Raw genomic sequence first — 27,071 nt, 5'->3', positions numbered from 1 at the left:
CCATTTACCCTTATAATCACTTGCATTTAGACAGAAACTTAAAATACTTGTGTTAAAACAACTACTAAGTCAACAAGCGCGTAAATAAACACTGAGAGTAGACTTATGTTTCCACTCGATTGCAAATCAACAAGAAGAGTCGTGATTAGGATAAGGATAGTGTTTAAAACTATGGAGTACGACGTTTCTTTAAGGGGCCACTGCGTAAGGCCCGCCCCCTGAACTCGAGCCAGTCAACAGATTCTGGCTGCCCGTCAAACTCATAGCGAGGCAGGCACACCCCGGGCAGGTGTCCACCTTTTCTCGGCGTAAAATTTGGAACATATCTTGTTATATTACCGAGGGACTTCACGATTTGTCTTTCGGCCAGGTCACGATGAAAGAAAGACGGACTTCTGAGGAGAAATATCGTCGTCGCAGTAGTAGTAATTCGCTGTGTGCACCAAGCTAGTGGTCTCCTAGTCAGCGGCGTCAACTTCTGGACTGTATTTTATTTAATGTGGTAAAGCGTCCGTAATTCAATATTCATTCCGCATTTGTAACCGACCCACCAAAGGAACTTGAACGAAAGGAGAAAGCCAGGCAGGAGTCAACATGTTCGAGACAAGAGGAATCCCATTTGTGGTTCTCGATGTCGTCTGCCTTGTTTTAGGTATGTATGTCATGTATGTAATTATGTTTCCCAATTAAGCGGATTTGTGTCGCGATATAATCGGATAGAACAGGGCGATAATCACAACTTTGGCTGAGTGGTTAGCACAGGGGTGGCCAAGTCCGGTCTGTTTTCCATATCTCCCTACACCAACACACCTGAATCAAATAATCGGGATCGGTATCAGGTTTCTGGACAGCTTGCTGATGAGTTGATCATTTGATTCGGGTGTGGTAGAGGAGGGAGATATGGAAAACAGACTGGATCGGGGCTCTCGAGGACCGGACTTGGCAACCCCTGGGTTAGCACGTCGGCCTCACAGCTCTGGGTCCACCTGTTTGGAGTTTGTTCTCCCCGGGCCTGCGTGGGTTTTCTCCGGGTACTCTGGTTTCCTCCCACATTCCAAAGACATGCATGGTAGGCTGATTGGACACTCTAAATTGCCCCTAAGTATGAGTGTGAGTGTGAATGGTTGTTTGTTTCCTTGTGCCCTGCGATTGGCTGGCGGCCAATTCAGGGTGACCCCGCCTCTGGCCAGAAGTCAGCTGGGATAGGCTCCAGCACCCCCCGCAACCCTGGTGAGGTTAAAGCGGTTCAGAAAATGAGATATGAGAAAAAGGATACTTGGGGAAGAAGTTACAATTTTACAGAAATAAAGTTATGAATAATGATTCTGACAAAATCTCAAATTTTACACTTTTTAAGTCATTTTTTGGGGAGAATACTATCATGATTCTAACAAATCAGGGTGTCCCCACCTGCTGCCCATGGTGGGATGGGATTGGCTCTAGCACCTCCCGCGACCCTTGTGATAAACAGCAGAAAATGAATGAAAAAACAATCATGATTCTAGTTAGACAAGTTCTACTTAGACAGGGAAAAAAACAGTATTACATTCCAAAACCGCTGTAGGGATATTAGTAATTTTACAATTTGGCAAAAAAAAATGTTAACATATAAAAAGCTTTATTTTTGTTAATGCTTCCATAAGCAAAGAGCAAAAAAACAATGGTAGAAGTTGAGAGCTATTTTATGCATCTATGACAATTAACTAGCGCTTCAAAATGTGTCGTAAACAATCATTCCAGGAATATAATTAATAAAAACATTAAAACTGTTCCAAACTTTGATCAGCAGCAGAATTGCAATATCATTCCCCTGTTACAGCTTGGTAGAAATGGTAATATTTCAAGAGACACATATGTCTGAACAGAAAGCAAGAAAACATCCTTAGAAATAAGTTAATTGCCCATCACAATTGTTGTGACATAATGCATATAAAATAAAGATACAAATATCTCAACATATTCAACTGCTTTTCTCTCGTGTTTACTTTTTCCACCAAATAATGTACCTAAAATATTATTCATGCAGTATAATGTCTTTTATAACATTTCCATGGTAAAATTTTGACTTTTTAGTGGTAATATTTGCACTTAACGGCCATAAAGTAAAGATATTTTCTTGTAATATTACAAACTGTCAGCCATATGACAGTTTTTGTTTTAGAATTCCCAACAACAATGATAGAATACCAGCCTAGCATGCATGTGGGAAATGTGTACGGAAACCAGAGTACCCAGAGAAAACCCACGCAAGCCTGAGGAGAACATGTAAGCTCCCAAATGGAAGGTCTGGACCTGGGATCGAACCGTCGATCTCAGAACTGTGCTGCCGACCGCTAACCACTCTTATATCGGGACACACATACTCGGTAATTACAGTAATCCCTCGAATATTGGGGTTAATGTGGACCAGACATGACCGCGATGATTGAAAAACCGCAAAGTAGGGTCACCCCTATTTAAAAAATAAAAATTAAAAATAAATAATTGAATGGTGAGGGATTACTGTTTTACATAATAATTATACTTAATTTCTCATGATATAATTTTGTTCTTGCATCTTGTCTTTATTTAAGTCATAGGGACTTAGTTTTTTTTCTTGTAGAATAATGCAATAACAGATATATTCTCTCTAAATTATAATGATAATCATCTTAATTCCTTGTAAATTTTTCCCTCCAGGAAATATATTTTCTTATATTATGTTTACAGAGCACTTTAACTGATACAGCTGAAAAAAAGGAGTAATGACTGCACAGAAAATGAAATATTACAAGAACTAAAAAGCTGTAATAAATGTCATTTTCTTTTTTTTTGAATAGTTTTAATAACATGGTCTGAGTTGACATTGTGCATCTCCTCCTTTAACATTAATGGAACTTATCGATTGTCGTGACTCAGACATAGCAAAGCCTAAATAAATCAGTACATATCATTCTTTTCAAATGCATGTGATATGATTAGAAGGGTTTGCTTGATTGATTGATTTAGCGATTAATTGCTCCAAATGGTGACTCAGGTTTTCTGTGGTTTGAATAGATTAAATAAAAGATTTTTATTGTAGCTGAGTCACGACGCACACTTAACCAGGCTCTGCCACACACAATAATACAGGCGCACACACACACACACAGAACAAGCACCCCCCCTTCCCCCAACAGCCTGCTTGTCTTTCTCACTGAACATCCGTGGCAATTCAGCTGCCGCGACCAATCAGACACCCAACAGCTGAAACGAGCGCGTTCCAGCGGGTCATGCGCTCCTGCAGCTTTTTTTTTTTTTTTTCATTTTTCATGCCTGAGGATGAAGATTCTGAGGGCAGCTTTTGTTAAAGGGGCCAAAGACGGCGAGAAATCACTGCAAGGTTTTTCCATCGGGACTTTGGACTCGCTTGCATAAGATTCTTCGCTGCTCTTTGTATCAAATAGAAGTGCCGAGTTGACAAGCTTATCATTATTATTATGTGTAAAGGTTGATTCCGTTTAAAACTACTTTGATTAGACCTCCCTTTTTTATGGAACCCTTTCCTCCATTACAATGTGTCTCACTTTTAACACAGTCGTACCTCTACTTACGAAATTAATTGGTTCCAGAACTTTTTCGTAACTTGAAATTTGCGTAAGTAGAGCAGTACTTTAAATGTAAATTCTCTCATTCGTTCCACGGTCCTCACACAATTACCAATGAAACCCTTTAAAATTGGTCAGTGTCCCAATTTCAAATGAAAGATGTGAGGAAACACACAAAAATAGAGAAAATTATAAGAAAATGATTTATTAATGTATTAAACAATTGAATAACAAAATTTGCTCTGTGCCGCTGAGATTGTTCTCTCCACTGCCGTCGTTATGGGAGACATAATACCCGTGTTTGTCCGCCAGATGGCGGCAAGAGCCCGTTCTACCAGGGCCGAAAGCCGTCCACTTTGTATCACATTTTAGACTTTTACGTGTGCCCTATGTGTGTGTTAGAAAATGTATTTGTACGGTTTTTAATCGCTTAATAGGGGAGATTGTAATTTAGGGGAGCATTTAGCGGAGGTGGAGAGGTATTCAAGAGAGGATCTTGAAACATGGATAGTGGTTGTTGTAAGACAGCCAATCGAATTGAGAGCTTTTATTGTCATTATATGAGATAGCGATGTTCTAAAGTGAAAATCAATGCATCCGCGACAATATTTTCAAAATAAAATAACGGATAAGGAAATGCATTTACTTCTTGGGGGATTTCGTAACTTGGATTTTTTTCCGTATCTTGAGTCACTCATTTGCATTTAAAAAATTCGGAACCTGAAAATGTTGTACCTAGAGGCGTTCGTAAGTGGAGGGATGACTGTATTCTCAATAAACTGGAGATCCATGTTGATATATGACCACACTGTTTATCCCGAAATCCCCATTGATTCCTTAAGAAAATAGCAGTAATATTGCATGACATAATAATAGCAGTGTTATGAACAAAAACTGTAAAAATGCCAAAGTAGAGTTTATTCATTTATTTGAGTGGACCCCCGTGTCTTCATGGTTTATCGTTTATTCTTTGGTAGCAAAGACAAATGTTGTTTAATAGATTTCTTGGAAGTTTTAATAATATATTTTTTAAAGCTTTTTTCCCCCAATTGAAATATCTTTGGAGGGCACTTGTGGAAAACCCTTTAAGGGGCTTTTCAGCCTGGTTTCAAATTTCGGGGGTTTACAACTAAGTTAGTTAGGTTTTTTTTAACAATTTAATTAAAGTATACTAGGCGTCAGGTATTAATGTTTTTTTTTATTATTTATGGTCGGACCAATTTTGATTTGGCGACAAAAAAATGGTAAAACAGAGGAAAAACATGTAATTTTGAATATTAGTGCCATAATGCTACACTAAAACGTCAGTGTTTTTGTTTCTGTTTGAGAAGAAAAAATAGGATTAAAAGAAAACATCTTCAAATTAACCACGATTGCCTGCCTCTGTAAAAGCAGCCAAAATAAACAACAACAAATAGAAACAGTGTGAAAGACTAAAGAGAGATCATTTAACAACACAAACCATAACAGAAATACGCTTTGAACAAGTCAACTGCAACTGAATTGCAAGAAAAAGGTTGTACTTTGGATTAATACAGGAAAAAATATATATTGTGTGACTAAAATCCTAATATTATGAAGAAAAGCTTGAGAAGGACATCAACAAATAATCTTATTTCACTATGACAATTAGTAATGGAGTATCATTTTATTACACGTAAAGACGTAAACAGGACTCATATGACTTACCAATTATTAAGATTTTGTGTTTATTTTAAAAAATCTTATCATTCTCCATATTTGGTCATTGTTTTTGTCTCTTTCCATTTGATAATGTTTCCTCCACAGCGGGCCTGCCTCTGGCAGCCTTTAACCTGGGTAAGATCCGTCCCTACCAGAGGGGCTTTTTCTGTAGTGACGACAGCATCAAGTACCCTTTCCACCACGGTACCGTCACCTCCACCGTGCTCTACACGGTGGGCTTCTCTCTGCCCATTTGCTGCGTAAGTAGCAACTGTCGGATGCCCCTCTATCTGGATCAATATTGGATTTTAGCAGCCCAAAATGACGAGGATGTCCACTTAATAACGAATTGGTTGCTAATTTGCAAATGTTCCTGACATCGACAGGTTCAAAAATGTGCTATTTTGCACTTGTAATAGTTTTACTGAACAAACCATGATAAACTAGATATCTAATACACACATAAATACCATCCCCCACAGAAGTAATACTTTTCCATTAGTGTAGCTCTTAGGTAATGCAAAATCAATATTGATCAATGGGATAATCACTGCAATAATGCATGTTAAGATCACAAAGTTATCTGTATGAGACAGCACTCTAATACTAAAACTTTAATTTTCATGGGTGATTGACAGCATACGTTATCTCAGATTTTCTTGAATTTACATGCCAGACAAAACAAACACCTTGAAATTGTGTCCCCGTGTTTTGGTTTTTCTGGATGAAGCTAATGGTGCATTTAATCCCCTTAAATTAATTGGAATGCTCTTTTTGAAATGTCCTTTAAAGCTTTCTTATCTCGTATTTAATCTCGAGAGAAGCTACATTACCATTCAATCCAGGAGTGTCCAAACTACGGTCGCTACTTTTCTGAAAGTGGCCCTCGAAGATATAGTAATATAGAAAATACAGTAATCCCTCGAATATCGCGGTTAAGGTAGACCAGACATGGCCGCGATAATCGAAAAATGGCGAAATAGGCCACCCCTATTATATATTTTTTTTCCTATAGTAGCAAAAACTCTTACAAGTTCCAGCGTGGATTTTCACATTTTTATGAACTTAAAAAAAAACCTATATATATATATATATTTTTTTTTAAATAAATAGCAGAAAAAATCACGAAGAAGTGAATTCGCGATAATCGAGGGAAGACTGTATTTGGACACCCCTGATCTAATCCAACAACATTTAAAATATATATATATATATATATATATACAAAGTCCTTTTTGTTTTTCGGACATGAACGGAGCCTTCCAAGAAGCGCACCCGCCGTCTAACTGCCTCCTTCTTTTAACATCCTAACAATTACCTTCCCAAAGCTTTCGGCCAGGACGCCACCGCTGAGGCAACATCTGCCGTCTCCTGGGAGATGCAACCAGTTGCATCTGGGTTGGATATCACCTAATAACCTGTCATCTTTTCTCATTGCTTCTCTGCTAGCTGGACTGCCGTTCGCAATACTCACAGCACGACACAAACCGTTCCACCGGGGCTTTTTCTGTAGCGATGATTCGATCAAGTATCCACTTAAAGAGGACACCATTTCCTATCAGTTGCTAGGAGGTGTCATGATTCCTCTCACAATACTCACTGTAAGTGCAACCAGATGCCACCTTTTTGTTACTATCATCTTGGTGTTTTCTATTTCATTTGCGTTATTTCAGAATGTGGGGTTTCTCAAACTGTGGTCGCAAATAGCAAAGAATTATGTCGTCTTAGGAAAAGCAATGCGTACCTAGTTGCCAGGCGAAACTAATTAAATAAACCTACAAATCGAATTAGTCCTCGTGACTCACAGCCCTGCATTCCCTAAATTATGAAGCTTTTTTTTAATCCAAGAACAACTGGAACTTTAAGTTCAATTTGGCTGTCATATTATTATGACTTTATCTTGAAAAAACATTTTTTTGATTCAAGATAACCATTTATCCTCCCCAACGGGCAATGTTAGGAAAACAAATACAAAAATATTTGGGGGGAAAATGGTTATGCTTGTCACATACCTTTTCTTGAAAAGAAAATAATGAAATTTATCATATACGCTTTTATTGAAAATAAAATAATGAAATTTATCATATACGCTTTTATTGAAAATAAAATTATGAAATTTATCATATATGCTTTTATTGAAAATAAAATAATGACATTTATCATATGCTTTTATTGAAAATAAAATTATGAAATTTATCATAAAGGCTTTTATTGGAAAGAAAATAATGAAATTTATTATTGAAAAAAAATAATGAAATTGATCATCTTTGCTTTTATTGAAAATAAAATAATGAAATTTATCATAAAAGCTTTTATTGAAAATAAAATAATGAAATGTATCATGTACGCTTTTATTAAAAAGAATATAAAGAAATTTATCATATACGCTTTTATTGAAAAGAAAATAGAAATTTATCATATACGTTTTTATTGAAAAGAAAATAATGAAATTTATCATATATGCTTTTATTGAAAAGAAAATAATGAAATTTATCACATGCACTTTTATAGAAAAAATAATGAAATTTATCATATACGCTTTTATTGAAAAGAAAATGAAATTTATCATATACGTTTTTATTGAAAAGAAAATAATGAAATGTATCATATACGCTTTTATTGAAAAGAAAATAATGAAATTTATCATATGTTTTTATTGAAAAGAAAATAATGAAATTTATCATATACATTTGTACTGAAAAGAGTCAACTTTATAATTTCTATGGCGTACAGATTGTAGGTTCGTAGTGTTTGATCCGTGTTACCATCATGGGGGTGGGGGGGAGTTTTTCCCCTGGCCAAAAGTTTGAGAACCCCCTCATCATTCTTCATGAACTAAGTTTTCCTCTACTAACAGCATGTTAACAAACTGCAAATCTTTCCAAGAACTAACATTCAAAGACATCAAAACAAAGTCATTAAGCAAATATTTTTTTCGACTGATACAGAATAGTTTAACCAAAGAGGTTTCTGTTGAAACAAGCAGCACCTATCTGCAGTCAACTGATAACACCAGATTGGTCAAAATCTGTCCTTTTAAATCAGTATGAGTAAAAACCTCCAGCCGCTGCCGACCCTTCTGCAATCATTTTGACACCCCTGCTGTAAATCATTGAGAACTGTTTAAAGAAAGTCTTTTTTTTATTTTTTGTGTCAATTGTCAAGCTCAATTTAGGCTTCCTTCATCAAAAGGCTGTAGTAAAAGAAAAAACAGAATACAAATTCTATAGGACTTCTTGAATATTGTAAATATATGCTACTTTTTAAAGATGGCTTCAAATTTCCCGTCTATAGAAGCGTTTGAAAAATACATGTAGAGGGGAGCAGGGTTCATTGTCTCATGGGTTGGTTGTCACTCTTACTATTCCCGTTTAATTAAAAACACATTTCAACCATCATCCAAAGTAGTCAGTTGACAAGAATCCAAAAAATTCATAATGATGACTTGGATGACTCTTCTAGTCAATGGCGGCTCATGACTTGACATAAATGACAAGACATGGGGGCGAATATTGGTTCCAAATTCCAACAAAGTTCCAAGCTACCACACGTTAGCTATTAGCACTACTTCTATCTTTGTGGGCCCATGTCTCTTGCGCTGATAAACACTTAAGTGGACATCCTCTCATATCCGCTTCACCCTCGGCTTGTTTTTTTGTTTTTGCCATTTTACTGTCTTCTTGATTTGCTTCTTTCACTGACACCAACTATTTGGAACACTGAAGTTGAAATATCAACTGTGCGTTGTTTTATGGGAGTGCGGTTTTAATTGTGACTTTTTGCTCAACGGTGACAGATGATATTTGGCGAGTGCCTGTGTGTGTACCTCAAGCGCCTGCAGTCCAAGTCGTCATATGGGGGCTATCTGGCACGCGTTTACAAGTCGGTGGGTACCTTCCTCTTTGGTGCCGCCATGAGCCAGTCGCTCACCGACATCGCCAAGTACTCCATTGGCCGCTTGCGGCCGCACTTCCTGGACGTGTGCAAGCCTGACTGGAAGAGCAGCAACTGCACACCTGGAGTCTATGTGGAGGATTTTACCTGCACCGGAAACCCTACCATGGTCAACGAAGGCAGGTGGGTTTGAGAAAATTAATTTTACAATTGATTCACTATGTTGTATTAAATGTAAATGACCAATTAATAAATGAAGAAGGGGGTGGGAAAATCTGCAAAGCTACTCTTAGTTTAATAAACTTTTTTCATGTGTAAATCTAGAAGACAAAAAATACGCCTCGTGGCGTAGTGGGTTAGTCACCTGCCTGCCATGTGGGAGGCAAGGCGAGGGTTCACGTCCCGGTGTCGCCAGTCAGCCAAAGGCTGACCGGAACTAAATTGTTTTGCTGAAAAAAATGACTGAGTCTTTATTTTAATGAAAAAAGGATTACCCATTTACCGAACTACATAGTGTTGTGATCAGTCAAATGAGAGCAGGATTCAAACCCCAGCCTCCCACATGGCAGTCAGGTGAACTACCCTCTACGCCACGAATTGGCCACACTTTACTTTGTTATTATTGAAAGGTCTTGACTACACATATATAGAAATAATTAAGGGAAAATGTTTCTCGACCAGGGTTTGAACCCCAGCCTCCCACATGGCAGTCAGGTGAACTAACCTCTACACCACAAATTGGCCACACTTCACTTTGTTATTATTGGAAGGTCTTGACTACACATATATAGAAATAATTAAAGGAAAATGTTTCCCGACCGGGATTCGAACCCCAGCTGCCCACATGGCAGTCAGGTGAGTGAACCTCTACGACACAAATTGGCCACACTTTACTGTGTCATTATTGGAAGGTGTTGACTACAAATATATAGAAACAAATAATGGAAAATGTTTCCCAACTGGGATTCGAACCCCAGCCTCCCACATGGCAGTCAGGTGAGTGAACCTCTACGACACAAATTGGCCACACTTTACTGTGTCATTATTGGAAGGTGTTGACTACAAATATATAGAAACAACTAATGGAAAATGTTTCCCAACTGGGATTCGAACCCCAGCCTCCCACATGGCAGTCAGGTGAGTGAACCACTACACCACGAATTGGCCACACTTTACTTAGTCATTATTGGAAAGTCTTGACTACACACAGTTGTTTTTATTTAAGGGAAAAATGATTACCAGGCAGGCAGGTGAGCGAACCTTTAGACCATGAAGTAGACATACTTAACTTTGTCATTATTGGTATTGATTAAGTATTGATGGACAAAATATAATATATGATTCAGATATTTCTTGGGTCAGCAGAGAAGGCCTTGAAGGCCCTGACGGCACACCACTGTAAAATATATATATATATGTGTATATATGTATATATATATATGTATGTGTATATATGTATGTATATATGTGTATGTATATATATATATATGTATGTATATGTATGTATGTATATATATGTATATGTACATATATATATATATATATATATATATATGTGTAAATATATGTGTATGTATATATATATGTATATATATGTATGTGTATATATGTATGTATATATATATGTACAGACGCTCCCCTACTTACGAACGCAATTGGTTCCGAGCGATTGTTCATAAGTTGAATTTGTTTGTAAGTTGATTCAGTGCTATATTTTGTATTATATATATGTATGTTCGTATGTACCGTTGTTCGTAAGTTGAATGTTCGTAAGTAGGGGAGCGTCTGTATATAGTAAGGCTTTTTTCTTTAAAAAATCGACATAGTATAGTAAGGCTAAGAAAGTCGGAGAATAAATCTGACTTCTGATTCTTCTCCTAGTTATTGCTGTGGTCCAGTGGCAAAAATATTGGTTCAGAACTTGAGGTGGGAATCAGGAGTGAGTTCAATTCCACTCTTTGCAATTCACAAATTGTTTATTGAGGTAATGAAAAGGATAAATATAACTTCCAATCACTTCATTTCAGAAGTCACTGTGGTCCAGTTGCAAAGACAAACGGTCAGAACTTCTGGTGGACTCAAGTTGAAATCAGGAGTGAGTTCAGTTCCACTCTTTGCAATTCTCAAATTGTTTATTGAGGTAATGAAAAGGATAGATATAACTTCCAATCACATCATTTCAGAAGTCACTGTGGTCCAGAGGCAAAGACAATGGGTCAGAACTTCAGGTGGACTCAAAGTTCAAATCAGGAGTGAGTTCAATTCCACTCTTTGCAATTCTCAAATTGTTTATTGAGGTAATGAAAAGGATAGATATAACTTCCAATCACATCATTTCAGAAGTCACTGTGGTCCAGTGGCAAAGACAATGGGTCAGAACTTCAGGTGGACTCAAGTTCAAATCAGGAATGAGTTCAATTCCACTATTTGCAATTCTCAAATTGTTTATTTAGGTAATGAAAAGGATAAATATAACTTCCAATCATGTATAGGCGGGCCGCCTCGTGGTGTAGTGGGTAAGTCACCTGCCTGCGACGTGGGTGTCGAGGGTTCACGTCCCGGTGTCGCCAGTCAACGACTGTATGGTGTCGGCAGTCGGCCGAAGGCCGACTGTCGAACACCACCAGGAACCCCCCCTCCCAACTGTCTTCCGGTCAGCCGAAGGCTGACCGGAAATATTGTTTTGCTGAAAAAAATGACTAAGTCTTTATTTGAATGAAAAAAGGATTACCCATTTACTGAACTACTAGTGTAGTGATTAGTCAAACGAGAGCGGGATTCGAACCCCATCTCCCACATGGCAGTCAAATCCACTAACTTGAGGTCTGTCTGACCCATTGTCTTTGCCACTGGACCACAGTGACTTCTGAAATGAGATGATTGGAAGTTATATTTATCATTTTCATTACCTCAATAAACAATTTGAGATTTGCAAAGAGTGGACTTGAACTCACTCCAGATTTGAATTTGTTTCCAACTTCAATTTCAACCCATTGTTCTTGCCACTGGACCACAGTGTCTTCTGAAATGATGTGATTGGAAGTTATATTTATCCTTTCAATTACCTCAATAAACAATTTGAGAATTGCAAAGAGTGGAATCAAACTCACTTCTGATTTGAACTTGAGTCCACCTGAAATTCTGACCCATTGTCTTTGCCACTGCACCACAGTAAAGTTGGAAGTTGTATTTATCCTTTTCATTACCTCAATAAACAATTTGAGAATTGCAACGAGTGGAATTGAATTCACTCCTGATTCCCGCCTCATGTTCTGACCCAATGATTTTGCCAGTGGACCACAGCAACAACTAGAAGGTGAAGAATCAGAAGTCAGATTTATTCTCCGACTCTCTTAGCCTTACTTGCTATGTCATTTTTTAAAGAAAAAAAGCCTTACTATACTATGTCGTTTTTTAAGAAAAGAAGCCTTACTACACAATATCGTTTTTTAAGAAAAAAAGGCTTCCTCTACTATTTCGTTTTTCAAGAAAAAAAGCCATGCTATACTATGTCGTTTTTTAGGAAAAAAAGCCTTACTATACTATGTCGTTTTTTAAAGGAAAAAAGCCATACTATACTATGTCGTTTTTTAGGGGGGAAAGCCATACTATACTATGTCATTTTTTAGGGAAAAAGCCTTCCTCTACTATGTCGTTTTTCAAGAAAAAAAGCCATGCTATACTATGTCGTTTTTAAGGGGGGAAAAGCCATACTATACTATGTCGTTTTTTAAGAAAAAAAGCCTTAGTATACTATGTCGTTTTTTAAGAAAAAAAGCCATACTATACCATGTCGTTTTTTAAAGGAAAAAAGCCATACTATACTATGTCGTTTTTTAGGGGAAAAAGCCATACTATACTATGTCGTTTTTTTGGGAAAAAAAGCCTTACTATACTATGTCGTTTTTTTAAAGAAAAAAAGCCTTACTATACATGGTCTTTTTTAAACAAAAAAGCCTTACTATACATGGTCATTTTTTAAGAAAAAAAGCCTTACTATACATGGTCTTTTTTGTAAATAAAAAGCCTTACTATACTATGTCGTTTTTAAAGACAAAAAAGCCTTACTATACTGTGTCGTTTTTAAAGAAAATAAGCCTTACTATACTATGTCGCCTTTAAAGAAAAAAGCCTATACTATGTTGTTTTTTAAGAAAAAAGCCTTACAATACTATGTCATTTTTTAAGAAAAAAAGCCTTACTATACTATGTCGTCTTTTAAGAAAAACGCTTTACTGTACATGGTCGTTTTTTTTTAAATAAAAAAGCCTTACTATACATGGTCATTTTTTAATAAAAACCCTTAATATACATGGTCATTTTTAAAGAAAAAGCCTGACTATATATACATAGTATTTATTTTTTAAACAAATAAAAGCTTTACTTTACATAGACCACTTTTTTTTAAAGAAAAAGGCTTACGATGACCAGCCATTCAAGTCATTTTGCATGCCAGCTTTACGTTTGTACCAAATCTCGGGGTATTCTTTGCTCAGTTATGAAGCACGTCTAATAAGATGAATAAATATTTGACATTATCGTCGACAAGGAAAAAGAGTGTCGCCAAACTTTCGTCAAAACGTATGTATATATATATATATGTATGTATATATATGTATATGTGTGTGTATATATATATATATATATGTGTGCGTGTGTGTGTGTGTGTGTGTATAAATATATATACATTAGCTTATTGGACATTCTTTGATTATGCTTTTGGCTGGGCTCAGTGGTACTCTAATGCCTAATAATAGATATATTTGTTCTGCAGAAATAGTCGAGCAAGCGGTTGAATGTGACCTTTGGCGGGGGGGGGCCTTAGCTCTCGTGTTATCAGCACTGAGCAGCAGGAAACACTCCTTGGCGAGGGGATGTGCACCTCCTATTACCCAAAGAGGCCCCACCTCGCCCCCCATTTCTTAAATGTTTTCCGCTGCAATAATGGGCGAGGTTAGCTGTCATCTGGCAACACAAAGCATCTCTCCAAGGACCATAGTCATATTTCAAGGGCGTGTTTGCCTGACTGTTGTGAGCCAATCTTCCGCCCCCTCCACTACAGTGGACACGCCTATCACTACAAACATCAAAACATTAACTCATTGGAAAACAGCGTTAAGATGAGCAGCAGGCAGGAGATCGTCTTACTGCAACTCAACACCTCCAAGCCTCACACAAGCTCGCGCCAAGAGGGTGAAGATTCGATCTTATAAACAATACAATGAATGTCTGAATATTGACATTAATAACAATATAGCTGTTGCTGTTTGCCTGTTTAGGCAATGAATACAAAGAGTCTCAAATACCGTAAAAATGTACGATTTGCATATTAGTCACGCTTTCAAAAATAATTGAAATATGTCATACCTGCCTGAGATTGGTGGCCACTGTTTTCTGAACCAACTTGAAGTATTGAAACTGCAAGTAATTAGATTATGTCAACTCCCATTTGTTAATATATTAAAATAGAAGCAAAATGTAGAAAACAAAAATCAATATTACTTTCATTCCTCTTTTTCAACGAAATGAAAATATTTATTTTAATATATATTATATTTGTCTTCTTGTCCCAGGTTATCTTTCTATTCTGGCCATTCATCCTTCTCCATGTACTGCATGCTTTTCCTGGCGGTAAGTGTTCACATTGAATTAACAATATAGTATATAAATCTCTAAGGAATCACCACTAAAAGAGATCAATTCACTGCATAAGTCACTGCATAATTGGTTCCAGAACTTGTTTTGTAACTTGGATTTTTTGTAACTAGAGGGGTACTTTATGTAAATTATTTTATTGGTTTCACGATCCTGAAAAAAAAAAACACTAACTACCAAAACTACAGTTCTATTCGTGCAGTAGTACAGTAAGGAGGATGCTAACGTTAGCACATGAACATAAACAACTAAACAATTAAAAAATCTTCAGTCTCTCGTCGTTCAGTACAGTGAGGCCATGCCAAGTTGTCGTCGCTGTTAATACTTCTGCTTCAATAGCGTAGTGACAGAAGGTGGGGTACCGTCATATTGCTTTGCAATATCAATCAGGGATAACAGTGCTCGCTTCTTCATTTCATTCGCACCAGTAATTTTAAACAAAGAACACAGTTCCTTTAACCACACTCAAACACTAAAGACTAAGACTGTTAGAACTCTGTGACGACGAACGGTGTTCAAAAGAGTTGTTAAACAACCGAGTGGAGTGTTAGCAGTGAGTGAGTGAAAGTGGGTGAGAGATAGTGAGCGAGCGAGCAAGTGAGTGGATGCCTAAGTGAGTGTGAGTGAGTCAGTGAGAGTGCACTCATTCACAAGTGAGTGAATGAATGAGTGAGTGTGAGTTAGTGGGTGAAACACTGAGTGAGTGCAAGACTGAATGAGTGCACGTGTGAGTGAGTGAAGGAGTGAGTGAGCAAGTGAGTGAAAGAGTGAGTAAGAGTGAGTGAGTGAGTGAACGAACGTGACTGAGTGAAAGAGTGAGTGCAGGCGTGACTGAGTGAAAGAGTGAGTGCAGGCGTGCGTGAGTGAGTGAAAGAGTGACTGTGCACACCTGCAAACTTGAGTCGGTGAACGCGAGTGAGTGAACGCGAGTGAGTGAGTGCAAGTCAGTGAGTGAGTGAGTGGATGTGAGTCAGTGAGGAGTGCAAGAGTGAGTGAGTGAGAGAGAGGATGCCTGAGTGAGTGCATGTGTGAGTGAGTGCAAGAGTGAGTGGGTGAAAGACTGAGTGAGTGAGTTAACGAACGTGACTGAGTGAAAGAGTGAGTGTGCACGCCTGCGAGCGTGAGCGCACGCCTGTGCGAGTGAGTGAGTGCGTGAGTGAGTGGGAGTGAGAGTGCACGCCTGCGATCGTAAGTCAGTGAGTGAGTGACTTAATGAATGAGTGAGAGTGCACGCCTGTGAGCATGATTGCTCACCTGCGAGCGTGAGTACATGCCTGCGAGCGTGAGTGAACGCGAGTGAGTGAGTGAACGCGAGTTAGTGAGTGCAAGTAAGTGAGTGAGCGAGAGAGAGGGTTAGCGAGTAAGTGAGTGGACGCCTGAGTGAGTGCATGTGTGAGTGAGTCAGTGAGTGCACTCATTCACACGGGAGTGAGTGCAAGAGTGAGTGTGCACGCCTGCGATCATAAGAGTGCACGCCTGCGAGCGTGAGTGCACGCCTGCGAGCGTGAGTGCACGCCTGCGAGCGTGAGTGCACGCCTGCGAGCGTGAGTGCACGCCTGCGAGCGTGAGTGCACGCCTGCGAGCGTGAGTGCACGCCTGCGAGCGTGAGTGCACGCCTGCGAGCGTGAGTGCACGCCTGCGAGCGTGAGTGCACGCCTGCGAGCGTGAGTGCACGCCTGCGCGCGAGTGCACGCCTGCGCGCGTGAGTGAACGCGAGTCAGTGAGTGAGTGCAAGAGTGATTGGGAGTGAGAGTGCACGCCTGCGAGCATGATTGCTCGCCTGCGAGCACGAGTACATGCCTGCGAGCACGAGTACATGCCTGCGAGCGTGAGTGAGTGAACGCAAGTCAGTGAGTGAGTGAATGCGAGTCAGTGAGTGGGTGAGTGAACGCAGGTCAGTGAGTGAGTAAACGAATGCGAGTGAGAGTGAGGGAATGAATGTGAGCGAGTGAACGAATGCGAATGAGAGTGCAGGCATGAGTGAGTGAAAGAGTGAGCAAAAGTGTGAGTGAGAGTGAGTGAACGAAGGCGAGCGAGTGAGTGAAAGAGTGAGTGAGTGCACACATGAGTGATTGAGTGAAAGAGTGGGTGAGTGACTTAGGAGTCTATACTTGTTGCTGCAATTGTTTTTTGTTTTACAGCTGTACCTGCAGGCCCGCATGCGCACTGAGTGGGCTCGCCTGCTTCGGCCAACCATCCAGTTTTTCCTGATCGCCGCTTCCGTGTATACGGGTTTGTCACGCGTCTCCGATTACAAGCACCACTGGAGTGATGTGCTGACCGGCCTCCTGCAAGGAGCGCTCATGGCCATCTTGGTGGTGAGTTTTTGCCTTTTTTTCTGATTCCATAAACTCCTAAATTCAATATATTTTGTGCGTGTGCATCTCCACAGGTTTTTTTTGTGTCCGACTTCTTCAAGCAACCCCTGGAGGCCAAAAAGGAGACGGACATACCGCACGCCAGCTTTCAGGAGTCCCCAAATGGAAACCACTTTGAAAGCCCAAACTAAAACTTTGCACTCTTACTCTCCTGCATGTAGAGTTGATACACCTCAGGCCTCTTTGTTTTATTCAAATGTCGTTTAAAAGTGCTGGCTTAAGACTGTCCTGGAATGGCGCCATTTTTATCTGCTGATATGCCAGAAGATTGTATTGCATGCATCCGCCAATTAAATGAAAAAAAGGCGGGGCATTTGGAGACCACTATTGTGGTTACTAACCTGTGAATGTAAGCCCGCTTTGTGCATTTTTTCACAAGGAGTCAATCTGCTTAAAGCTCCTGCCGAGGTTCATTTGAGGTTATAAACAACTACTGCGAATGTGACTGCTAAGCTAATGCTGCTGCTTGGATATGGCAATAGATTCATGCCACAATTTCTTAAGCATCATATGAAATATCGCATCTCTAAAATGTGTTCCAAGCGTACAAGAATGTGGTTTATACCCAAGAATCTGTTTTTGGTATAAATGTACAATTATAGTGTAAGAACAATTTTCTGCACTTGCTATGTGATTTTCCCACGTTTCTGATATGCAGTTCACTCACCTGTGGTTGCAAGTTTGTCTCTATTTTTAACCAATCTGGAGTGGGATGCAAATTTTGATTACTCCCGATTGGTTGAGAGTAGTGGCAGGCTTGTATCATGAATTGAATGACAATCGCATATCCCAAGCATGTGTTTCCAACACAACGACACGGCCTTTCGCATTATCTTCCCCAAAACAAAACTCGGGGACAAAATAAATAAATAAAAACACTAATCCCATTTTTATCATCTGTATGCTAACCACACAGACATTTATTGGAAAAACATTTTCGGGTATGTACATGTGTCTAAAACAAAAGCAGGACAAATAAAGCCATACCATCTAAAGGAAGAAAATGCGAGTCTTTTGATTTCAATTAAAAACTTGAGTTCAACGGCTAATGTTGAGTGGCCGGAAGGCGAAAAGGAATGAGAGAGCCACAATGTTGCGATTACAAGTACAGGCTGGCTGCAAATACGATGTCTCTCTTGATCTTGGTGATTCCTGTGGAGATGCATATAAAGGGTTAACATTTATCAACAGCATTTACACAATTTTAATATCCCTGTTTGTGCAACTATCAATAAAAAATGCTTACATAATAACGAATGATAACCTCTGCTTTGATAAAGGTGCAAACTGCAGACTAGCCTTTGAAAAAAAATTCTTATTTATGACATTTATTAACTCTATAGATAACAAAACGACATTTTCCGACATTACAAAGTCTGCCGCCATTTTGTTCCAGAGCTGTCAGTCCATTTAATACGATTGTGCGCACATATTTAACAATCGGTTTCAATTCACCTGTAGCAATATGAAACACAAAGCAATTTTCATGGTTTCTATTCTTTGTTTAAAAAGCCCCAGCTGTCCTGAAAAATGTCCAATTTTAATTTTTACCTTCGGCAAACTTGTTCTCCAGCTCCGTGTTGCCGATGGCTTTGGCGGCCGAGCACATTTGTCGGAGCACTTCCTCCAGACGGCGCATGCAACGGATGACGCTCCCTATGAAGCACCGCATAACACAACAGATTTCAGCAGGTGTTTTCGGACACTCACGTTTTAAGTATTATTTTTGCACTCGAGTTGTCCGGAATGAGTGCCGATCCCATACCGCGACAATTTACCATATTTTCACGACAATAAGGCGCACATAAGTCTTACATTTTCTCCAAAATAGACAGGGCGTCTTATAATCCAGTGTGCTTTATATATGGACCAATACTAAAATTTTTATCACGATAAAATAAAATAAATCAGTCGTTAGGGTACACCATCCTCTACAGCTCTCACAACTACAGCAAGCAGCCCCCGACTCTAGTATTTTTCCCATAGAAAAAGTACTGCGCAGTGACTGCTGGGATATCGAGTTCTTTTGTCAATACACCCAATGGATTGTGGCCTGTATACATCGACATCAACACAGCTTTACAAAGCATGGAAAGCAGTGTTGGAAATGTTACGCTAGCTACTAGCTAGCTACTATTTGCGAATGGATTGTGGCCTGTATACATCGACATCAACACAGCTTTACGAAGCATGGAAAGCAGCGTTGGAATAGTTACGCTAGCTGCTAGCTACCATTTGCGAATGGATTGTGGCCGCCTGGACGAACGCATAAAACTCAGCGTTTTCGATGACTCATTTGGACAATTGTTCAATTCGGACACAGAAAATGAGGACTTTGATGGGTTTGTGGGTGTTGATGACGCGAGTACATTGTAAAATGGCTAAATAAAGTACAACCAAACTCAGTTTTTCTTCCGTTGCCTTTTTAAAAACGTGTTTTTAGCGTGTGGGTGTAGCGTGTATGTTTAGGCTGGTGTATGTTTTGCCATGCCTGGCTGCGTCTATAAAAACGGTGCGTCCTTTGTGTGTAAAATACAGAAATAGCACTCGTTATTGACACTGTGGCTAAAAATACGATGCGCCGTATAGTCGTGAAAATCCGGTAATTAAAAAGAAAAATTGTTACTTTTGACAACATCCATATCAATTACTTTGTTGTGAGTAGTCATGAAAATATGTTAAATGTTTCCACACGGTTCCAATCTTTTGATATCATTGTATACCTTGATTTTTTTGTATCCCTTGAATAATAATAATGTAAAAATTCTTAAAACCCCATTCTTTTTCACATTATTTTGATCATGAAGTTAAATGCTAGGGCCCGATTTCTGATTGGGGACATCCCTACTCGTTACAACTCTGGATTATTTTGCTGCTTGTCCACCTAAGCTCAATCATTGCCCATTACTGCAATAGACATGAAATTTACAGTCATCCCTCGACTATCGCGTCCTCACATAATTCACTATTTAGCGATTTTTTTTCCACTATTCATTTTTTTTTAATTATTATTTTGCTCGGGGGTGATGCCATGTATTCATCACGGCAGAATGCCAAATTACGAGTCCGAAATTATCACTTATTTGGGTCTTTTGCCGGGAAAACGCACCTTATAGAGAAGCACTACCAATTTCGTCATACGCAGTTTCTGGGTATGATGACAATTAGGCTTTTTGTCGAGTCAATGATGACAAAGCCTATGTCCGATTATTAAGTTCATAAAAATGTGAAAAAAACACACTGAATGGAAGCCACTCTTGCTACTAGGACTCAGCACTGAAAGAAAAAAAAGTTATAATAGGGGTGAGCCTACTTTGCGATTTTTCAATTATTGCGGCCATGTTTGATTAAACATTACATTAACCACAATATTCGAGGGATTACTGTATTTTCAATTAGGGAGGCTGGCATCAAATTAAACTGAAATTTCCCAAATACGGGATGAATAAAATTGGAATGGGGGTCTCCTTGTCAAAACGAAGACCTTTATTTCGGATTATGGCAGATAACGAGTAAACGTATAAACAAATAAATATTTTTTTAAAAACAACCCATCTTTTTGACACGTCTCAAAGTGGCGGCCCGGGGGCCAAATCTGGCCCGCTGCATCATTTTGTCTGGCCCGGGAAAGTAAATCATGAGTGCCGACTTTCTGTTTTAGGATTAAATATATTAAATTTCCTGATTTTCCCCCTTTAAAATCAATAATTGTACTTTTTAAATAATTTTTTTCTCTGTTTTTAGTTCAAAAATCATTGTAAAATCTAAAAATATATTTTAAAAAAGCTAAAATAAACATTGTTTTAGATCTATAAAAAACTGAATATTCACGGATTTTAATCTAGTTCTTTTAATCCATTTATTTTTAAAAATCTAAATATTATATCTAAAATGGTCCGGCCCACGTGAAATCAAGTTGACGTTAAAGCGCCCCGCGAACCAACCCTGTATTAAGTAGTACCCAATCAAGATGAAACTCCTGAAATCAGAATGTTGAATTAAGCAAGAATGTTTGCATCTTTTCAACGGCTAGATTTTGTTTTGAATTAAAAACCAAACTCAATTTAAAAAGAGAACTGTAATTTGAACCATTTCTTACCTTCAAAGACGTCAGTCATCTTGCAGATGTGCGCAAAGGTGGCGCCGTTGGCCCACGCGTACACCACATCCATTAGGTGCGGCTTGAATTGGCCCAGGTAGTCGTCCTCGTCCACCTCCAGCTTGGCGTCGGCAGACACTTTGGCGATGCGCTTGGCGCACTCCTGACGAACAAAGTGACCATTAGTGGTGGTTGCCCCGCCGGCGCTGGGCCGTCAGGTGGGCTGATTCCTACCTGCATTTGTCTGAGGGGGGCGGCCAGTTGCTCCGTCAGTTTTGGCAGCTCGCTGACCTGAAGCAAAAATAATAATAATAATAAATACCGTCATATTCAGTGTTTGACTGACAGGAAAAAAGGGAATTACAGTATTTATATATCAACTAATAGTTGCCCATTGCGGAGCACTAGCTAAAATTGTGTTTCTATTGGGACGATTTTGAAATGTACTGACAATTGTTCAATCACTTAAATAAATTCACATGTACTTCATTTTTACAGCTTGCCATGCTTTGAACATTTCTTTGTGCTGCTATTTTAATTTGATTGTATTACAAAGATTAAATTCGGATTCCACGCATGGGAAATTTAGTTACATTATTTTTTTGAAAGATGTAAAATGATGAAATTCACTGGAAAAAAAAATGTCATTACTTCATTTAAACCACAACATTGTTCTTTAGAATGTACTTAAAACAAATTTGATCTAGAATGTTATTGTACAATTTCTAATTAAACATTTTTCTGAATTAAAGTAAACCATCACAGCGTAAAATTTGTATATATTTTACGGTTTTAAAATGAATTGTAAGCGTCAATTCAAATGTTGCATTAGTTATAATTGGAGTGGTTGGATAAAATGATTAAAATCTTTGCATATCATATACGTAGAGTACATTTTGCATTGCCTTTTTGTTAAAATCTTTTATTTTCTAAATTATTTTACAAATAATTAAAAGTGATCATTTTATATTGTCCCAATTGAAATTTGATATTAACAGGAAAGGACCCTAAATTGATCCAAAATCAACACGAAATGCCGCAAAATGTCCCCAAATTAAATAGAACCACGTGGCCCGATATCACCCTAAAAAATGGCCCAAAATCAACCCCCCAAATCCACAGATACTAACAGGAAGTGACACAGAAATGCCACCATATCGCACACAGCGAATCAATCAGGTTGAAATCGGATTAGAAATAGAAAATAAAGGAGACAGTGAAGGTTAGGTGTTTTGGAGACTGGGTCAGATAGACCAGACTCTGTGCCCCGAAATTAAGAGGACAAGACCCAAAGAAATTGTTTTTTAAGTACGTTTTCTTGGAAGACGAAGCACGAGAGCAGCGCGGTGGCCTGTTCCACCGTCAGGTCGTTGAAGAGGCCATTGAACACCATCTCAGTCAGCAGCAGTTCATCAGCACTAGACGTGGAAAAACAGGTTGGGAGTGTCGGTCAGCCAAGGCCCAGGCGGCGCCACAAAACGTTAAAAAAAAAAGTTCCAACCTGCTGATCTCGCAGGCCACACGTCCTTTCACCTCGATGACGTCTGAGGGGCTGGCGAAGCCCAGGCGCCGCAGAACTCGCTTCCTGCATTTGAGCTTGTCCATCTGCAGCACCGTCCGAGCCTTCTTCAGCTCACGTTTGGCCACGCGCACATCACTCCCAATCTTAAACAATAATTGATAGTTATGATAAATTGAAAAAAATGGCCTCCCAAAAAAGCAACTTATATTTTTCCCTATCATTGTGCATTCTTTGACTAGTGCGACTTATAGACTGAAAAATAAAGTGCATACCATACTGACTTCATGTTCAGGTTGTTTCTGCTAGGCATTAAAAGCATAGTTTTTCTGGCTTTTTCATAATTTTAAGATTTAATAACTATTATAATTCTTTTTGTTTTAATATTATACTCAGAATAACACTTATTTGAAAGGGTGCATTTTATTTACTTACAAAAATAAGGGCAGTTTCAGTATATTTTTTAGAAAATTAAACAAAGCGAGATTGTATTTCAGGTTACCGTTTCACTCCTCACTAGCAATTTGAGATACGAGTAAAATTTCGGGCAAATATTTATCTTGAGATACGAGACAAATTTGGATACACTAGCATACAGCGGACACGAGAGGCTGCTTATAAGAACATCATGGCCACTGTCTTTCTGGTCGCAACTCCCTCGTGTAATGTCTCTACGAGCACTGGGCGGAGCGTTGCATTTTTTCAGTGTTTTTTTCCCCGTTAGACAGTGCGAATGGCGGAGCGATCACTAATACGAGAGGAGTATATACTACTTCTCGTTGGCAAGTGGTCGTGCGTTATCCTATTGTGAGGACATTAGTGCACATCATTTTGGGAATATTTTGAAGGGAATACAAAAGCAAACAACCCTCGATACGTTGCATCTGAAAGTCAGGGTGGAGGCGGGGCAAATAGCACTATTAAACATCTAGTTATTTGTTAATAGATGGCGGATTAGAACAAATAAAAATGTTTTTCAAATCCAGTATCCTGTTTTGGGTGTTTTTTCAGAGGGTTGGAATGAATTAATTTGTTTTTAGTTCATTTCTATGGGAAACGTTCATTTGAGCTATCGTTCATATCGACATACGAGCTCAGTCCCGGAACGAATTAAGCTTGTATCTCGAGGTACCACTGTATAATATAAAGTTGGAAAGGTGTTGCCTGCCCCTTTAAATACTTTCTGTACACTTGACCTTTTTATTTTTTACCCCAAATAGTGTCAACTTTCACAGGAATGACCTTTTAGGTTGTGTTTACCTTCACGTTTGCAGTCTTTAGTGAATTGGTTTTCCTTTCTTTAATTAGAATCTACAGTAACTTGGTTTCCTCTTCCTGCGTTTGTACGGTTGGTGACAAACAGTCTGGTGTGGAACAGACAACTAAAGAGTGGCCATTTAAACATGAACAGGAACAAAGTTTAAGTGTTTCCTATTTTTTGATGACTTGAAAAAAATGACAGGAAAAGTTATAAGTTAAAGTTAGCATTCCGACTGTATAATATTGAGATTAAATACAAATTTTGTGAATGTAATTTCCTTTGTGAGTTTCAATGGTAAAATACTTTCAACTACTTATTGTTAAAAAAGTCACATTTTACCAAATTGTGGGGAATTGTGGGAAAATTAAACACTTCCATGTTATGTTTAAACTCCAGCAATATTAGAGTACATTTTAGTAAAATTGCAGAATGCCCATTATGTCCCTTTGTCTAAATTATTTCGCATATTTGCGTCAAAAATTGTACTGTATATATTTTAATTGCTTTGAAACCTTAGAGTGACTGACTATTTTTGGTCATTGCAATTTAAAAAATTAAAAACTCGTGGACGTTGCATTTTGAGTAATATTTTTTGGACTATAAGTCACACCTGAGTAGAAGTAGCACTAGCCCAAAAATCCATGATGAAAGAAAAAAATATATAGGTTGCCTTTTTAATTTATCAAAAATACGTTAAACTAATAGTAAACTAGGGAACACACAAAATATGTAACGGAAAAAAAAATTCATATTTATAGCTGAAAAAAAATGTTCGCGGTCAGAGTGAAAAAATAAGACACTTGTACGAGACGCAGGGCAAACTACGGACTTATAGTCGGGAAAATATGGTCGTCCACAATACAGGTTGATATAGTAATTATAAATTAACAAAATCAAAATAAAATCAAGTAAAATTCCCCAATAACACTAAAGCTAATTTAGAATTTTAAATTTCCTAGTATTTAACTCATTGCCTATTGAAAAGGACTGACATCCAATTATTTTAAACTGGATTGCACGTCTCGCGCCGTTAATGGAAACCATTATAATAAAGGTCAAAAAGTTCCCTCACCAAAGCCTTCTTTTCGCAAAGCGAGTAGACGACCTCCAGGTTGGGGTCGCTGTGCAGCGGGTGAGAGTACATCCGGTGCTCGAAAGCCTCCACCTTCTGGATCACCTTCTTCAGGCCCGGATCCTTGATGCCCATGTCGTCCACGGGGTCCAGAAGGGGGACGCCGTCCGGGAAGCGCTTCTGGACTTCCTGCATCGGAAACATGGAACCGTGCTGACAATTCAACAAAGTCGAGGGGAAAAACACATTTGGGCGGGCGCATTGGTACCCGGATGGACTTGAGCATGAGCTGGCGGCTGTCAAAGGGTCTCAAGTCTTTGGGGATGTAAAGGCGCACGGAACTGATGGACGTCAGCAGGTGAAGCATCACAGGAACCACCTGGAATCCATGATTTGTTCCAATTTTTACTGCCTGATATATATATATATATATATATATATCTATATACAGACGCTCCCCTACTTACGAACATTCAACTTACGAACAACGGTACATACGAACATGTCTGCAAATTGCGTTTAAGTCCAAAAATGTTCGCAAGTCCAATTTTGTATTTCGGGCCTTTTTCGGAGTAGTACTTCTTTCCGCCGCTAATACCGACGCCTGGCGCTGTGAGAGCTCAGCTCACCCAGCATCTACCTTCTTCTTCGTTGCAATGCGGAAGTGCGTGAATGTATCTCCAGTGTGCAAAGAACCTTTTTCATTTGTATCATTAAATATCTCATGCATCCAATATTGAATATGGTTGGTAAAAAGCTAAAGGCTTCTATTGAGGGAGTTGCAAGGAAGAGGCAAGCCATTTCATTTGAAACGAGTGGCAATAATAACGAAGCTTGATGCGCGTGAGAGTGGTGAGCGTTGCACATTCAGTACCATTTATAAACAGAAAGATCGAGCAGCAGGACCCAAATATTGAACGTTGCACAAAGTTTGCAAATCAATTGAATGATGCCATACAGTGCTACCGCATAATTTATGATGAAAAAAAGAAGAAAACTGTGCAATCGTCATTAGGTCGCTTCTTTTGGCCAGTTTCTAATACATAAATCTATCTCTCTCTCTACAGTACTGTACATATTCTCTCCATTTTATTAAAAAAAAAAAATTTCAGTACAAACCAATGCGTGTTACTTATACAAGCCTTAAACATACAAATGCACTTATATAAACCTTCAATATACTTATATCGGCCTTAAACATAAATTATAATACAAAATATAGCACTGAATCAACTTACAAACAAATTCAACTTATGAACAATCGCTCGGAACCAATTGCGTTCGTAAGTAGGGGAGCGTCTGTATACATCTCTATATAGATATATAGAGATATATATTTTTTAAGTTCATAAAAATGTGAAAAACCACGCTGAAACTCGTAAGCGGAAGCTACTTTTGCTACTAGGACTCAGCACTGAAGAAAACATGTTTTTGATTTTTTTACATTTATAAGAATGTGAAAATACACGCTGAAATTTCGTAAGCGGGAGCCCCCCCAAAAAACTAAAGTTATAATAGGGGTCACCCTACTTCTGGATCTTTCAATTATTAAATTCAATTAAAGACAAAAAAATAATGTACCGTATTTTCACGACTATAAGGGGCATTTAAGTCTTAAATTTTCTCTAAAATAGACAGGGCGCCTTATAATCCAGTGCGCTTTATATATGGACCAATACTAAAATTGTTATCAAAATAAAATAAATCAGTCGATAGGGTACACCATCCTCTACAGCTCTCACAACTACGGCAAGCAGCCCCCGACTCTACTAATTTCCCCGTAGAAAAAGTACTGTGCAGTGACTGCTGGGATATGTAGTTCTTTTGTCAATACACCCAATGGATCGTGGCCTGGACATCGACATCAACAAAGCTTTACGAAGCGTGGAAGGCAGCGCTGGAATAGTTACGCTAGCTAATAGCTAGCTACTATTTGCGAATGGA

The 27,071-nt window shown here is 38.6% G+C and overlaps 2 protein-coding genes across 3 annotated transcripts in view; one reads left to right on the top strand and one right to left on the bottom strand.

Annotated features, from left to right (window-relative positions):
- The first annotated feature begins 214 nt into the window (after positions 1-214).
- Positions 215-18,171, top strand: plpp1a (phospholipid phosphatase 1a). Of its 2 annotated transcripts, none has more exons than XM_077622183.1 (6): positions 215-652; positions 6,699-6,850; positions 9,046-9,326; positions 14,717-14,774; positions 16,940-17,116; positions 17,191-18,171. In XM_077622183.1, the coding sequence occupies exons 1-6, from the start codon at positions 595-597 to the stop codon at positions 17,305-17,307; spliced, it is 843 nt and encodes a 280-aa protein (XP_077478309.1). In that variant the 5' UTR covers positions 215-594; the 3' UTR covers positions 17,308-18,171. The 2 variants fall into 2 exon arrangements, with proteins under 2 accessions (XP_077478309.1, XP_077478308.1); XM_077622182.1 differs by lacking the exon at positions 6,699-6,850 and adding an exon at positions 5,355-5,509 and having other exon boundaries at positions 217-652.
- mtrex (Mtr4 exosome RNA helicase) overlaps positions 18,059-27,071 on the bottom strand; it is a 23,009-nt gene continuing 13,996 nt past the window's right edge. Inside the window, exons 20-27 of the mRNA XM_077622181.1 lie at positions 25,396-25,506; positions 25,128-25,316; positions 22,777-22,940; positions 22,588-22,693; positions 21,510-21,566; positions 21,276-21,438; positions 18,728-18,832; positions 18,059-18,328 (exon numbers count right to left, since the gene is read on the bottom strand). Of these exons, the coding sequence (XP_077478307.1) occupies positions 18,276-18,328; positions 18,728-18,832; positions 21,276-21,438; positions 21,510-21,566; positions 22,588-22,693; positions 22,777-22,940; positions 25,128-25,316; positions 25,396-25,506 (948 nt within the window). The 3' untranslated portion in view covers positions 18,059-18,275. The remainder of the gene's footprint in view (positions 18,329-18,727; positions 18,833-21,275; positions 21,439-21,509; positions 21,567-22,587; positions 22,694-22,776; positions 22,941-25,127; positions 25,317-25,395; positions 25,507-27,071) is intronic.

This window comes from Stigmatopora argus, chromosome 16, assembly GCF_051989625.1.
Source record: "Stigmatopora argus isolate UIUO_Sarg chromosome 16, RoL_Sarg_1.0, whole genome shotgun sequence".
Classification (NCBI taxonomy): Eukaryota; Metazoa; Chordata; class Actinopteri; order Syngnathiformes; family Syngnathidae; genus Stigmatopora; species Stigmatopora argus.
Note: the sequence above shows the minus strand (reverse complement) of the source record. Positions and strands in the feature narration are given on the sequence as shown.

Excerpts from the sequence above, each read along its gene's own strand:
- plpp1a (XM_077622182.1), top strand. The coding sequence starts at position 595 with ATGTTCGAGACAAGAGGAATCCCATTTGTGGTTCTCGATGTCGTCTGC. Across the intron at positions 653-5,354 it reads TGTCGTCTGCCTTGTTTTAG|CGGGCCTGCCTCTGGCAGCC; the intron begins GTATGTATGTCA and ends TTTCCTCCACAG. Across the intron at positions 14,775-16,939 it reads ACTGCATGCTTTTCCTGGCG|CTGTACCTGCAGGCCCGCAT; the intron begins GTAAGTGTTCAC and ends TTTGTTTTACAG.